We start from the raw sequence: 13,597 nt of genomic DNA on the forward strand, positions 1-13,597 counted from the left end.
GACTTAACTTTATATATTTCATATATAATACCCACATGGGCACAATGTGTGAAGCCCATTTATGGTGTCCCCCGCCGTGATATTGCTGGAATATTGCTAAAAGCGGCGTAAAACCCAACTCACTCACTCATATATAATACCGTTTTTTATAATACCGTTAACATGTAATTGATGTGTAACTTAAATGATAATTATTTAATATGTAATACTGTTAATATAGAGGTGATGTGTAACTTTAATGTTAAATATTTAATATGTAATACTGTTAACATGCAGGTGAAGTGTAAATCTAAAGCTAAATATTTTATATATAATAGCGTTAAAGTGTAATTGATTCATTTTTCAAAGACATATTATTCTCATTTCATGATGTTTGAGGTATCACGTTTCATTTTTGGGAAATAGAGACAGATCGCACTTCAGAAGCGGTGTCCAGTTCAGTGTATAAAGTTTCTCTTTCCGAAAAATATTTTGAAAATCAGTGTACATGTATTTAAATCTGTTGAGAATCAGCCATCCTTCATGTTTAAAAATATACAACACCCACGGTGAGATAAGCACAGGTTGCTGGAGGCCTATATTCTCACCCTAAATCCCCACGGTGAGATAAGCACAGGTTGCTGGAGGCCTATATTCTCACCCTAAATCCCCACGGTGAGATAAGCACAGGTTGCTGGAGGCCTATATTCTCACCCTAAATCCCCACGGTGAGTCAAGCACAGGTTGCTGGGGCCTATATTCTCACCCTAAATCCCCACGGTGAGTCAAGCACAGGTTGCTGGGGCCTATATTCTCACCCTAAATCCCCACGGTGAGTCAAGCACAGGTTGCTGGAGGCCTATATTCTCACCCTAAATCCCCACGGTGAGTCAAAGCACAGGTTGCTGGAGGCCTATATTCTCACCCTAAATCCCCACGGTGAGAAAAGCACAGGTGCCTGGGGCCTATATTCTCACCCTAAATCCCCACGGTGAGAAAAGCACAGGGTGCTGGGGGACCTATAATCTAACCCGCAAACATCTACACATGCATCATGATTTTCTTCGTTTCTCCTTACCGCCTCCGTGGTGTAGTGGTTAGAGCGTCCGCCCGGAGAGTGGAAGGTCGCGGGTTCGATTCCCGACCGCGTCATACCAATAGACGTTAAAATATGGTACTTGTTGGTCCCTGCCTGGCGCTCGACATTAATGGGTAAAACAAGGACTGGTCGGCTCGGAGTCAGTATACTGTGTCTGAGTGGGGTATTCATGCTTCAGTGCGGTATGGTATCTCAGTGGGCTAGCACTATAAAAACCAGCTTCAGTCTGGGCTAGTACAAGCAGCCGCACATACACATACACACGCATGCATGCACGTCGTCATATGAGCGAAATATTCTCCAGCACGACGTTAAAACCCAATTTCACCTCACCTCGTTTCTCCTTGGCAAACGCGGCTCGCTTTCTGCCCGCGTACACGTGCACTTAAGACAAAGTAAGATACGAAGTAAATTGAAACCCGCCATCGACTAAACTGGAGACATCCTCAGCAACCTAGGGTGTAAAACCTCCGAAGATGTATAACATACATAATAAGAATGTTTTGCATTCCCAATCGTTAAAAAATGTGACGAGGAAGTATTGTAAGAGGCCTGGAGATGTAGATTTTATAACTGCTTCAACTATTATATATTCTGATGGATATGAAACATTTTCTGAATCAGCTGTGTTTATTTTGTTTGTTGTTTAACGCCACATTCATCAATATTCCAGCTATATGACATCGGTCTGTAAATAATCTAGTCTGGACCTGACAATCCAGTGATCAACAGAATGAGCATCTATCTACATACTTGCTGTGATTTTTGAGTATATTTTGACATTTATTTTATTATTGGGTACAAACATTAGAGATTTGGTGGATATTTCTGTTATTTGTAATTCCAAACTGATTTTATTAACTAGAGAGAGAGTGAGTGAGTTTAGTTTTACGCCGCACTCATCAATATTCCAGCTATATGGCGGCGGGCTGTATATAATCGAGTCTGGACCAGACAATCCAGTGGTCAACAGCATGAGCATCGATCTACGCGATTGGGATACGATGACATGTGTCAACCAAGTCAGCGAGCCTGACCACCCGATCCCGTTAGTCGCCTCATACGACAAGAATGGGTTACTGGAGATCAATATTCTAACCCAGACCTTCACGGGTAATATTTTCATCTAAACTGAAAACCGGTTATTTGTGCACTAAAATGAAATACACTAAATGTACTGATAGCCACAGAAGTAGTTATCAAATTTAACGAAGATAATTTATTTTAATTTTAATTATTTTTTTACGAAGAAAATTTATACAAGACTCAGCCATATTACAAATCGCGCATTATGTACAAAACAATAAATGTATGTATATGTGTGTATACAAAAATAGACTTACTAGGAAAAAAATAATTCTAGGTCATTGCTTTAAAAATGTGATTAGATTGGACCCGACTGAAGGGAGCAAACGAATTGGAATAATATTACAAAATATATTTGATATATAGAATGAAAATATGACAATAATACTTAACGGCTAAAATATAAATATTTGGTGAACTAAATCGCATATTCGTGACAATTAAAGTGACGAAACCAGAATGCATGACTGCTCAATATTATAGTTAATAGACCATTGTCACATGATGTAGACATGAAATTTCACCAGACTGTCGTCATTTGGCGGCAAGTGCTACGTGTCATTCAGATACTATGTTCTCTACAACTGTCGATAGCCAATTAAACAACGTGAAGACAACTTTAACCAGTCAACTCAGGCCACGCATACAAACAGCGCAGTATATATTTATAGCTGTTATATTCTCCAAACTACACTTGTAATAGCAGCTCCTACCTGCTGTGGAAACGTCCAAGCTGATGCCGCACGATCGAACAATTTCCAGCATAGATACGCTCAAGCTATTCGGTAACCATACTATCGTTTCATTCATAACGCCGGTGAGCTATTTTTAACTCGGTATTTCATTGGCTGACCAAATCAATACCATGATAAGAAGGATCGAGTTGGAAACGGAACGAATAATTGTCACAAATGAATTCTGATTATGAGAATTCATTTCAATGGGCTATATGTAACAGTTATGGCATGGATTTTGAAGAGAGGTGGGAATGGTGCTATGGTATACGTAGTTGAAAAAGCTGTAGTAATAATAGTAGTTATATAGTAACAGGATAGTGTAGTGTAGTGTAGTGTAGTGTAGTGTAGTGTAGTGTAGTGTAGTGTAGTGTAGTGTATAGTATAGTAGGTGAGGTGAGGTGAGGTGAGGTGAAATTTAACGTTGTGCTTGAGAATATTTCGCTCATATTACGACGTGCAATTCGTGTGTATGTGTATATGCGGCTGGTTGTAATAGCCCAGACTTAAGCTGGTTTTGTAGTGCTAGCCCACTGAGATACCATGCCACAGTGAAGCATGAATACCCCACTCAGACACATTATACTGACTCCGAGCCGACCAGTCCTTGTTGTACCCATTAATGCCGACCGCCAGGCAGGGACCAACAAGAACCATATTTTAACGTCTTTTGGTATGACGCGGTCGGGGATCGAACCCGCGACCTTCCGCTCTCCGGGCGGACGCTCTAACCACTACACCACGGAGGCGGTCTTCAGTATAGTATAGTATATATAGTAGTAGTAGAAGTAGTGATGGTAGTAGTTGTTGTAGTAGTAGCAGCGGTGGTGGTGATGGTGGAAGTAGTAGTAGTAGTAGTAGTAGTAGTAGTAGTAGTAGTAGTAGTAGTAGTAGCTTCTGTAATCGATGTAGAAGTAGTAATTTGTTTTAGCAATATAGCGTTTCTTCATTAATAAGTTTTCATTGATTTATTACGCACAGGCCATCAGACACAGCCACCCGACTGGGTGATACATGGTGTCACGTATAACAGAGTGATCCACTGTGTGACAGAAAGACAAGCAAACATCGTGACACGGAACTAAGCAGCGTCACATACACCAGATTTGTACCCTCCGTCACGTTCAACAAACGGGGCAGATACTGTTAGCGTACAGCAGCACGATACCCGTGTCGTCGTGCTCTAATACACGGTCATTGTCACGGCACAAGTCAAACCGTACCACCATATACACAGAAACATGGGGACGATACCAACATACGTCATCCTGTTGCTAGTGGCAACATGTAGGAACGCACAATCAGAGGACAATGAGCCGAAAGTTGAGAACTTCGGAACTGTGATCGGAATAGATCTGGGAACAACCTACTCCTGGTCAGTACATAAGTGGCAATTTGCATATAATATTTACTTACATTTGTTGTATGTTATCTTGGGGTAGGTCCGTGATTAAAGCGTTCGCTCGACACGCCTAAAACCCGGGTTCGATTCCCACTTAGTGTGTGGGGTTTTACTCCGCTTTTAGCAATATTCCAGCAAGATTATGACGGAGGGGCAGCAGTATTTGGAACAGCTGTGGTAGTAACAGTAGTAGTAGCAGCAGCAGCAGCAGCAGCAGTAGTAGTAGTATTAGTAGTAGTAGCAGCTGTAATAGAAGCATTAGCCAAACTCACTCATCTATCTTTATGCTTCGATGTTGATTAACAGTTTATCTGTCTGTCCTTAATGTACCTGCCTGGCGCTCGGCATTAATGGGTACAGCATGGACTGGTCGGCTCGGAGTCAGTATAATGTGTCTGAGTAGGGTATTTATGATTAACTGCAGCATGTTATCTTAGTGAGCTAGCACTATAAAACCAGCTTAAGTCTGGGCTGGTACAAGCAGCCACTCGTACACACGTATGCACGTCGTCATATGAGCGAAATATCCTTAAGTACGACGTTAAACCCCATCACCTCACCTCACCTCACCTGTCCTTAACGCGTATCCTCAATCACTGTGTTGGGGTAACAATATACTCTCGATGTATTGTAACGACGAAAGCTATATGCCGAGTAGAAAGGCATGTTTTAGACACAGAAGGTGACACCAACGTCGGTCCAGTTTCGTCCCAGGTGGGGCGTTGGGCTAGCCTAGTGTTTAAAACGTCCGCTCGTCACGTCGAAGACCCGGGTTCGATTCCCCATATGGGTACAATGTGTGAAGCACACTTCTGGTGTCCCCCCGCCGTGATATTGCTGGAATATTGCGAAAAGCGGCGTAAAACTAAAACTCACTCACTCGTCCCAGTTTGGAAGATTCCACAGGTCTGGATTTATGCAAAAACATTTATGCTTTGGGGTGATACCGAGTTTTCAGTTATATTGTTTCGTGTTTCAGCGTGGGGGTGTACCGGAGAGGCCGTGTGGAGATCATCCCCAATGAACAGGGGAACAGAATCACCCCCTCCTACGTAGCGTTCACTCCGGATGGGGAGAGGCTGATAGGAGACGCCGCAAAGAACCAACTGACCACAAACCCCGAGAACACCATCTTTGACGTCAAACGTCTGATTGGACGTCCCTGGAATGACAAGTCTGTGCAGCATGATATACAGTATTATCCGTTCAAGGTGATTATTTCATCATCCAAGTGGGATGACGTGGAAGCTGCATGTCTATGGATTTGAGTGTTTCGTTAAGTGCCCACCATGAAGGGGTTGTGATTTTGCGCGAGTGAGTGAGTGAGTGAGAGACTGAGTTATAGAATGGGTGGATGAGCGGGTGAGTCGGTGGTTAAGTGGATGGTTGAGAGGTTGAGTGGTTGAGTGAGTGAGTGAGAGACTGAGTTATAGAGTGGGCGGATGAGTGGATGGGCCGATGAGTCGATGGTTAAGTGGATGGTTGAGAGGTTGAGTGGTTGAGTGAGTGAGTCAATGATTAATTTCATTAACAATATTCTTCAAAGGTGACAACAGTTTGTCTATATTTTTCTTACATGAGTGGGTGGTTGAGTGGTTCAGAGCTTGAATGGTTGAGTGAGTGAGTGAGTGGTTGAGTGAGTGAGAGGATGAGTAGTGAATGATTAATTTCATTAACAGTCTTCTGCAAAATCAGTCGATATATTCTTACATGAGTGGGTGGTTGAGTAGTGGAATAGTTGAGAAGTTGAGTGAATGAGTGGTTGAGTTTGTGGTTGAGTGAGTGAGTGATTAATTTCATCAACAATATTCTGCCAAAATGACAACAGGCTCTTTACTTTTGTCTTTAGTGGTACGTGGTGGTTAACCGGAATGTCATGGCACAATATATATGGCTGGAATTAGAGTTTATAATACGGATGTTATCAGTTGGATATTTAGAAGTTTATTTATATGTTTATCAAGGTAGTATGCAGTTTATGGGTTGGGTTTATGGTTCATTTGTATTGACAGGTAAAACAGTTATTCATCAGATAATATGTAACAGATCCAGATTAAAGTTTTGTCAAAGAAGAATACATGTTTATCCACCAGGTAATAAACAAGGGATTGAGGTTAAGGTTTGGTCAAAGAAGAACACATGTTTATCCACCAGGTAATAAACAAGAGATTCAGGTAAAGGTTTTGTCAAAGAAGAACACATGTTTATCCACCAGGTTATAAACAAGAGATTCAGGTAAAGGGTAAAGAATACATGTTTTGTCAAGAAAGTAAAGTCAAAGAAGACACATGTTTATCCACCAGGTAATAAACAAGAGATTCAGGTAAAGGTTTGGTCAAAGAAGAACACATGTTTATCCACCAGGTAATAAACAAGAGATTCAGGTAAACGTTTGGTCAAAGAAGAACACATGTTTATCCACCAGGTAATAAAGAAGGAAAACAAACCATACGTCAAGGTTAGAGTTGGGTCAGAGGACAAGGTGTTCGCTCCCGAGGAGATCTCGGCGATGGTGTTGTCAAAGATGAAGGAGATAGCAGAGACGTACCTGGGCAAGAACGTCACCCACGCTGTCGTCACCGTCCCCGCCTACTTCAACGACGCCCAGAGGAGAGCAACCAAAGACGCCGGCACCATCGCTGGACTCACCGTCCTCCGTCTGATCAACGAACCGTACGTGAAAAGTTTTCACATAGAGTGACTGGGTTCAGTTTTACGCCGCACTCAGCAATATTCCAGCTATTTGGCGGCGATCTGTAAATAATCGAGTCTAGACCTGATAATCCAGTGATCAACAGCATGAGCATCGACCTAGGCAGTTGGGATACGACATGTGTCAACCAAATCAGCGAGCTTGACCACCCGATCCCGTTAGTCGCCTCTTACGACAAGAATAGGTTACTGAAGATCAATTCTAACCCGGATCCTCTCGGGTTGTTTTCACATTAATATTGTACAAAGCTGTCTCTTGACTGTACACGTTAAAAAGATGCTGCTGCTGCTGGTGCCGCGGATGCGGCTGGTTCTGTTGCTAGTGCTGATGCTGTTGCTGCTGATGGTGATGGTGAAGATGACGGTGATGCTTTTGCTGTTGCTGATGCTGATGCTGTTGCTGCTGATGGTGACGGTGATTGTGATGGTGATGTTGATGCTGTTGCTGATGCTGATGCAGATGCTGATGCTGCTGATGGTGATGGGAAGATGATGGTGATGCTGTTGCTGTTGCTGATGCTGATGCTGTTGCTGCTGATGGTGACGGTGATTGTGATGGTGATGGTGATGGTGATGTTGATGCTGTTGCTGATGCTGATGCTGATGCTGACGCTGCTGCTGCTGCTGCTGCAGATACTGTTGCCGATGTTGCTGCTGATGGCGATGGTGTTGCTGCTGCTGCTGATGCTGACGCTGCTGCTGCTGCTGCAGATGCCGTTGCTGATGTTGATGTTGATGGCGATGCTGTTGCTGCTGTTGTTGATGCTGATTAGTTGATGCTAACAGAAATATTCGATGTTTCAGAACCGCTGCTTCTATAGCGTACGGCCTTGACAAGTCCGACGGTGAAAAGAACATTCTGGTGTTTGACTTGGGAGGGGGAACGTTTGACGTGTCAATCCTTACAATCGACCATGGCGTGTTTGAGGTGGTGGCCACCAATGGAGACACACATCTAGGTAAATTCTTACCTTGCATAAAATATATTTTATGTCAAAGATGATATCGTGACAAAATGATCCCATTTATACCGCAGTTGCAATTTCGACAGTCCCATCAAAGCTATTTTAAATCGCATTACACTGGGCTGTTTTACTCATTAAAGTTTAACTTTGAGTATATAACATTGTCTCAATATATGGTTACATCTATTACTGAGGGGTGGTGGGGTAGCCTTATGGTTAAAGCGTCCGTTCGTCACGCTGAAGACCCGGGTTTGAATCCCCACATGGATACAATAAGCGAGGCACATTTCTGGTGTCCCCGCCGTGATATTGCTGGAATATTGCTAAATGCGGCGTAAAACCATACTCACTCACACACGTCACGCTGAACACCTGAGTTTGATTCTCCACATGGGTACAATTTACGAGGCACGTTTCTGGTGTCCCCGGCGTGATATTCCTGGAATATTGCGTAAAATCATACACACTCTAGTACAAAACGTCAAAACACTGTCATCCATCCATATTCCAGGAGGCGAAGACTTCGACCAGAGAGTGATGGAATTTTTCATTAAGCTGTACAAGAAGAAGACCAAACGAGACCTACATAAGGACAGCAGGGCCATCCAGAAACTGCGTCGTGAGGTGGAGAAGGCGAAGAGAGCCCTGTCATCCCAGCATCAGACTCGGGTGGAGATTGAGTCTATCATGGGTGGTCATGATTTCTCCGAAGTCCTCACTAGAGCTAAACTGGAGGAACTGAACATGGTAAGAATTGTGCTAGGTCATATATAGGGATTATTTTACTGGCACTAGGTCATATGCTGGGATCATTACATTATGCTGGGTCATATACAAACAGAGATTATCATACTGGTGCTAGGTCATATACAGAGATTATCATACTGGTGCTAGGTCATATACAGAGATTATTATACTGGTGCTAGGTCATATACAGAGATTATCATACTGGTGCTAGGTCATATACAGAGATTATCATAGGTCATATACAGAGATTATTATACTGGTGCTAGGTCATATACAGAGATTATTATACTGGTGCTAGGTCATATACAGAGATTATTATACTGGTGCGAGGTCATATACAGAGATTATCATACTGGTGCTAGGTCATATACAGAGATTATCATACTGGTGCTAGGTCATATACAGAGATTATCATACTGGTGCTAGGTCATATACAGAGATTATTATACTGGTGCTAGGTCATATACAGAGATTATCATACTGGTGCTAGGTCATATACAGAGATTATTATACTGGTGCTAGGTCACATACAGAGATTATTCCACAATGCCGGGTCATATACAGGTGCAGGGTTATTCAGGGATCATTACACTGGCGCTGGATGAGATACAGTGATTATTGCACTGGAGCTAGATCGTATAGATTGGGGTTATTACACTGTGTTGGGTCATATACAGGGATTATTACTCTGGTACTAGGTCATGTATAGGTATTATGAGTGTCTGCAGGGATATATAGAAAGATTATTTCACTGCTGGGTTAGATGCTGGGGATTACTTCACTGGTGCTGGGCATATACAGGAATTACTACACCATGGTATACAAGGATTAATGCACAGGCACTAGGAATTTCATATATAGGGATTACAAGACTGTGCTGGGTTATTTAAGAGATTATCTCACTTAGGCTGTCATAGAGGCACAGAAACAAATATATCCAAGAATGATTATGTAGCAAGTCTAGATTTCCAAAGTCTGTGGGACCCTTTTATTATATTTTATGATTATCATTTAGGAACTGTTTCTGTAAAATATGTTCATTTCAGAGACTAGATGTTAGTCTATATTTGTCTGTGCTGGGTCGAATACAGGGATTATTGCACTGGTACTGGGTCATATGCAGGAATTACTACACCATCCTTGATGGTATACAGGGATTATTGCACTGGTACTGGGTCATATGCAGGAATTACTACACCATCCTTGATGGTATACAGGGATTATTGCACTGGTACTAGGTCATGTGCAGGACAGTACTGCACTGGTACATCCTTGATGGTATACAGGGATTATTGCACTGGTACTAGGTCATGTGCAGGAATTACTACACCATCCTTGATGGTATACAGGGATTATTGCACTGGTACTAGTTCATGTATAGGGATTACTACACCATCCTTGATGGTATACAGGGATTATTGCACTGGTACTAGGTCATCTGCAGGAATTACTACACCATCCTTGATGATATACAGGGATTATTGCACTGGTACTAGTTCATGTATAGGGATTACTACACCACCCTTGATGGTATACAGGGATTATTGCACTGGTACTAGTTCATGTATAGGGATTACAAGACTGTCCTGGGTTATATAAAGAAATCATTTCACTGTGCTTGGTCATACACACAGGGATTTCTACACTGGCGTTAGATCATACAGATGAACTATTATTCTGATGCTAATGCTATTGTTGTGTGTTTTAACCAGGATCTGTTTAAATCGACTCTGAAACCCGTGAGGTCGGCCCTTGAGGATGGGAGCCTGAAGGTGTCGGACATCAGGACATCGTTCTGGTCGGCGGCTCCACCAGGATTCCAAAGATTCAGCAGCTGGTGAAGGAGTTCTTTAGTGGAAGGGTGCGTTCCATTAACACATCTTAGGAGTGACCATGAACACGACTGACCAAGCACTCCCTGACATCTTTAGTTGACCAAGTTTTGCTAGGTTGGATTGTTGTTTGACGCCGCACTCAGCAATATTCCAGCTATATGGCGGCAGTCTGTAAATAATCGATATTCACTTTTTTCTCTTGACTATCTCAAGAATCTTGTATTCCAGGAGACCCGTGAAGATCCGGGGTAGAATAGGTCTTCAACAATCCATGCTTTACAAAAGGCGACTATGCTTGTCGTAGAGGCGACTAATGGTATCAGGTGGTCAGGCACGCTGACTTGGTTGACACATGTCATCGGTTCCCAATTGCGAAGATGGATGCTCATGCTGTTGATCACTGGATTGCCTGGTCCAGACTTGATTATTTACAGACCGCCGCCATATAGCTGGAATATTGCTGAGTGCGGCGTAAAACTAAACTCACTCACTCACTCACTCACTATATTCCAGGAACCTACAAGGGGCATCAACCCAGACGAGGCTATAGCCTACGGAGCAGCCGTTCAGGGAGGAGTCCTCGGTACTGACGAAAACAGCAAAACTCCGGACTTGCTAATCCTCGACGTCAATTCCTTGAGTCTCGGCATCGAGACAGTTGGAGGCGTCATGTCAAAGATCATCAGTCGGAACACAGCCATCCCTTCCAAGAAGACACAGCAGTTTACAACAATAGAGGACGACCAGGATGTGCTGGAGGTCCTTGTCTACGAAGGCGAGAGAGCCATGACGAAGGACAACCATATCCTCGGGAAGTTTGAACTAAAGGGAATTCCTCCAGCGGCCAGAGGGGACCCCCAGATCGATGTTACATTTGAGATAGACGTGAATGGCATATTGACGGTCACGGCCGAGGACATAGGAACGGGAAACAAGAATAATATTGTCATTCAGAATGACGAAAACAGACTGTCGCCAGAAGACATGGAAAAAATGATTCACGATGCTGAGGAATTTGCTGAGGAAGATAAGAGAGTGAAGGAGAGGACTGACGCGAGAAATGATCTTGATCATTACGTGTATTCTTTAAGAAACCAAATCAACGACAAAAGTAAACTTGGAGGCAAATTAGGCACTGGAGATAAATCGACGATCGAGAAAGCTGTAGCCGCATCTATTAAATGGATGGATAGTCACGAGGATGCTTCAGCTGAAGACTATCAGAAACAGAAGACGGAACTGGAGGATGTCGTCAGGCCGATCACGAGTAAGCTCTACGAAGCAGCCGGAGAAGAGCCTGAAGAAGAGAAAGAAGACAAGTCTTCCCACCCTCACGAAGACTTATAACGGAGTGTTTCTGAGTTATCTCCCTTACACCTTGTTTAACGTCATTTCGGATACACTCGTGTCATTCCGGTTACGGAAAGGCACGAGTTTGTATGAAAGATGTCAGATAATGGTGGTGCATTTTAGACATTCGTCACCACTCGCCTCTTTCCGTAAACTCCAAGAAGTTGAATAACACGAGTTGGTCACGAAAGCATTTTAGAGTTAGTTCCTTTTAGCTGAATGATGCGGAATGATATGTATTCTAATCGCTTTTTGAAATGTTACGGTACTTTACTTAAATGTCACGGTACTTTATTCAAATGACACGATACTTTACTCAAATATCATGATAGAGGCGAATAAGATATTTTCATTATTTAGTTAAATCTTAAACTTATGGACTTACCTGTTTTATCGCAAGGAACATCTTTACCTCTGATCCTTCACATCTTTCAACGACATTTAGAAGTGATACACAAAAAGGGAAAATTCAAAGGTCAACTTCTGTAAAAATGTTTCTCATTTTACAAAAGTTGACATCAATAAATTTCCATTCCGATCCGTAACGTTTGATTTAGTAGTCATGAATGTGTAATGAGGATGAAGTTACCGAGACAATTTCATGCCATTTCTTGACAAATTACAGATTTCATGTTTATTATTGAGAGTGTCTGATATGAAACCAACCATTTCGTTCCATTCACAAGCATGCGTGGCGAAAATATGTACATACACACACGTAACATTATGTCATGGAATGAATGCGAGCTGAATGTCTACCAGGGCTGGCAAAATAGATCGATAATCGGAAATGTCGTCGATAATAAAATAATATTAATGAACATCGATATGAAGTTTGTGTTATCAATGATATCATACACTCACGTTTGTGGTCGAAAAAAGCTTTTTTCACAAGGTTAGTTTTTTTATTCATGGTCTGCTTCTTGTTAGTACGATGTGACGTTAAATAATAACTCACTCACTCACTCTTGTTAGTAAGCAATGCCAAACATGTCACCACTCACAAGTGATGTGAAATATATTAATTTCTTTCACACTTCTTTGGCAATTTTGCTAAATTTCCGATATTTATCGATAATCGATCGATATTTATCTAACGGTTATCGATCTCTATTATTTATATCGATAGCCAGCCCTAATGTCTACTATGTCAATGTCTTGTCGACAATAAATGTTTTTCGCTGTCAACAGAGCTGTTACTGCTTGGCCTTCATTACGTGCTTTATCTTGAAGAATCGGGGCGGTAGGTACATGTAGACTAATGCTTAGTCTCTGAATATACATAAGTTTGATAGTAACAAACAAGCCCATTTAAATTGAAAAGGAGCCCCAGGGAGACCGGAGATTCAGAACCTTAGGAAATCTAGACTTGCTTAATTGAGGGCTTTAGCATTGCCGGGAGGGCTAGACAGTAGGGAAAACAATGTGGTTGAGAGACAGTGAGACAGACTAGGGCGGAGGGTACCCTTGTGGTTAAAGCGCTCGCCGGTCACGATTCCCCACATGGGTACAATGTGTGAAGCCTATTTCTGGTGTCCCCGCCGTGATATTGCTAGAATATTGCTAAAAGCAGCAAAAGCTTTACTTACTCACTCACACACTAGACTTGAGATGGTCCCTTTTTAAATATAGGGTCTGAGAGACTGACCACCAAATCAAAGATACCATCATCCAGTAATTTCTTGTTT

The 13,597-nt window shown here is 42.3% G+C and overlaps 1 protein-coding gene across 1 annotated transcript; it reads left to right on the top strand.

Annotated features, from left to right (window-relative positions):
* Positions 1–4,078: 4,078 nt before the first annotated feature.
* On the top strand, positions 4,079–11,910 carry LOC124276749 (endoplasmic reticulum chaperone BiP-like). The gene is given in 8 exon segments (XM_046712401.1): positions 4,079–4,273; positions 5,280–5,511; positions 6,726–6,973; positions 7,817–7,971; positions 8,489–8,724; positions 10,437–10,506; positions 10,509–10,585; positions 11,073–11,910. Coding segments are annotated over 8 exon segments (1,986 nt in total). The 5' UTR covers positions 4,079–4,139; the 3' UTR covers positions 11,907–11,910.
* The last annotated feature ends 1,687 nt before the right edge of the window (positions 11,911–13,597 follow it).

The sequence above is a fragment of the Haliotis rubra genome, unplaced genomic scaffold, assembly GCF_003918875.1.
Source record: "Haliotis rubra isolate DU_JTF1 unplaced genomic scaffold, ASM391887v1 Scf2123, whole genome shotgun sequence".
In the NCBI taxonomy this organism is placed as follows: Eukaryota; Metazoa; Mollusca; class Gastropoda; order Lepetellida; family Haliotidae; genus Haliotis; species Haliotis rubra.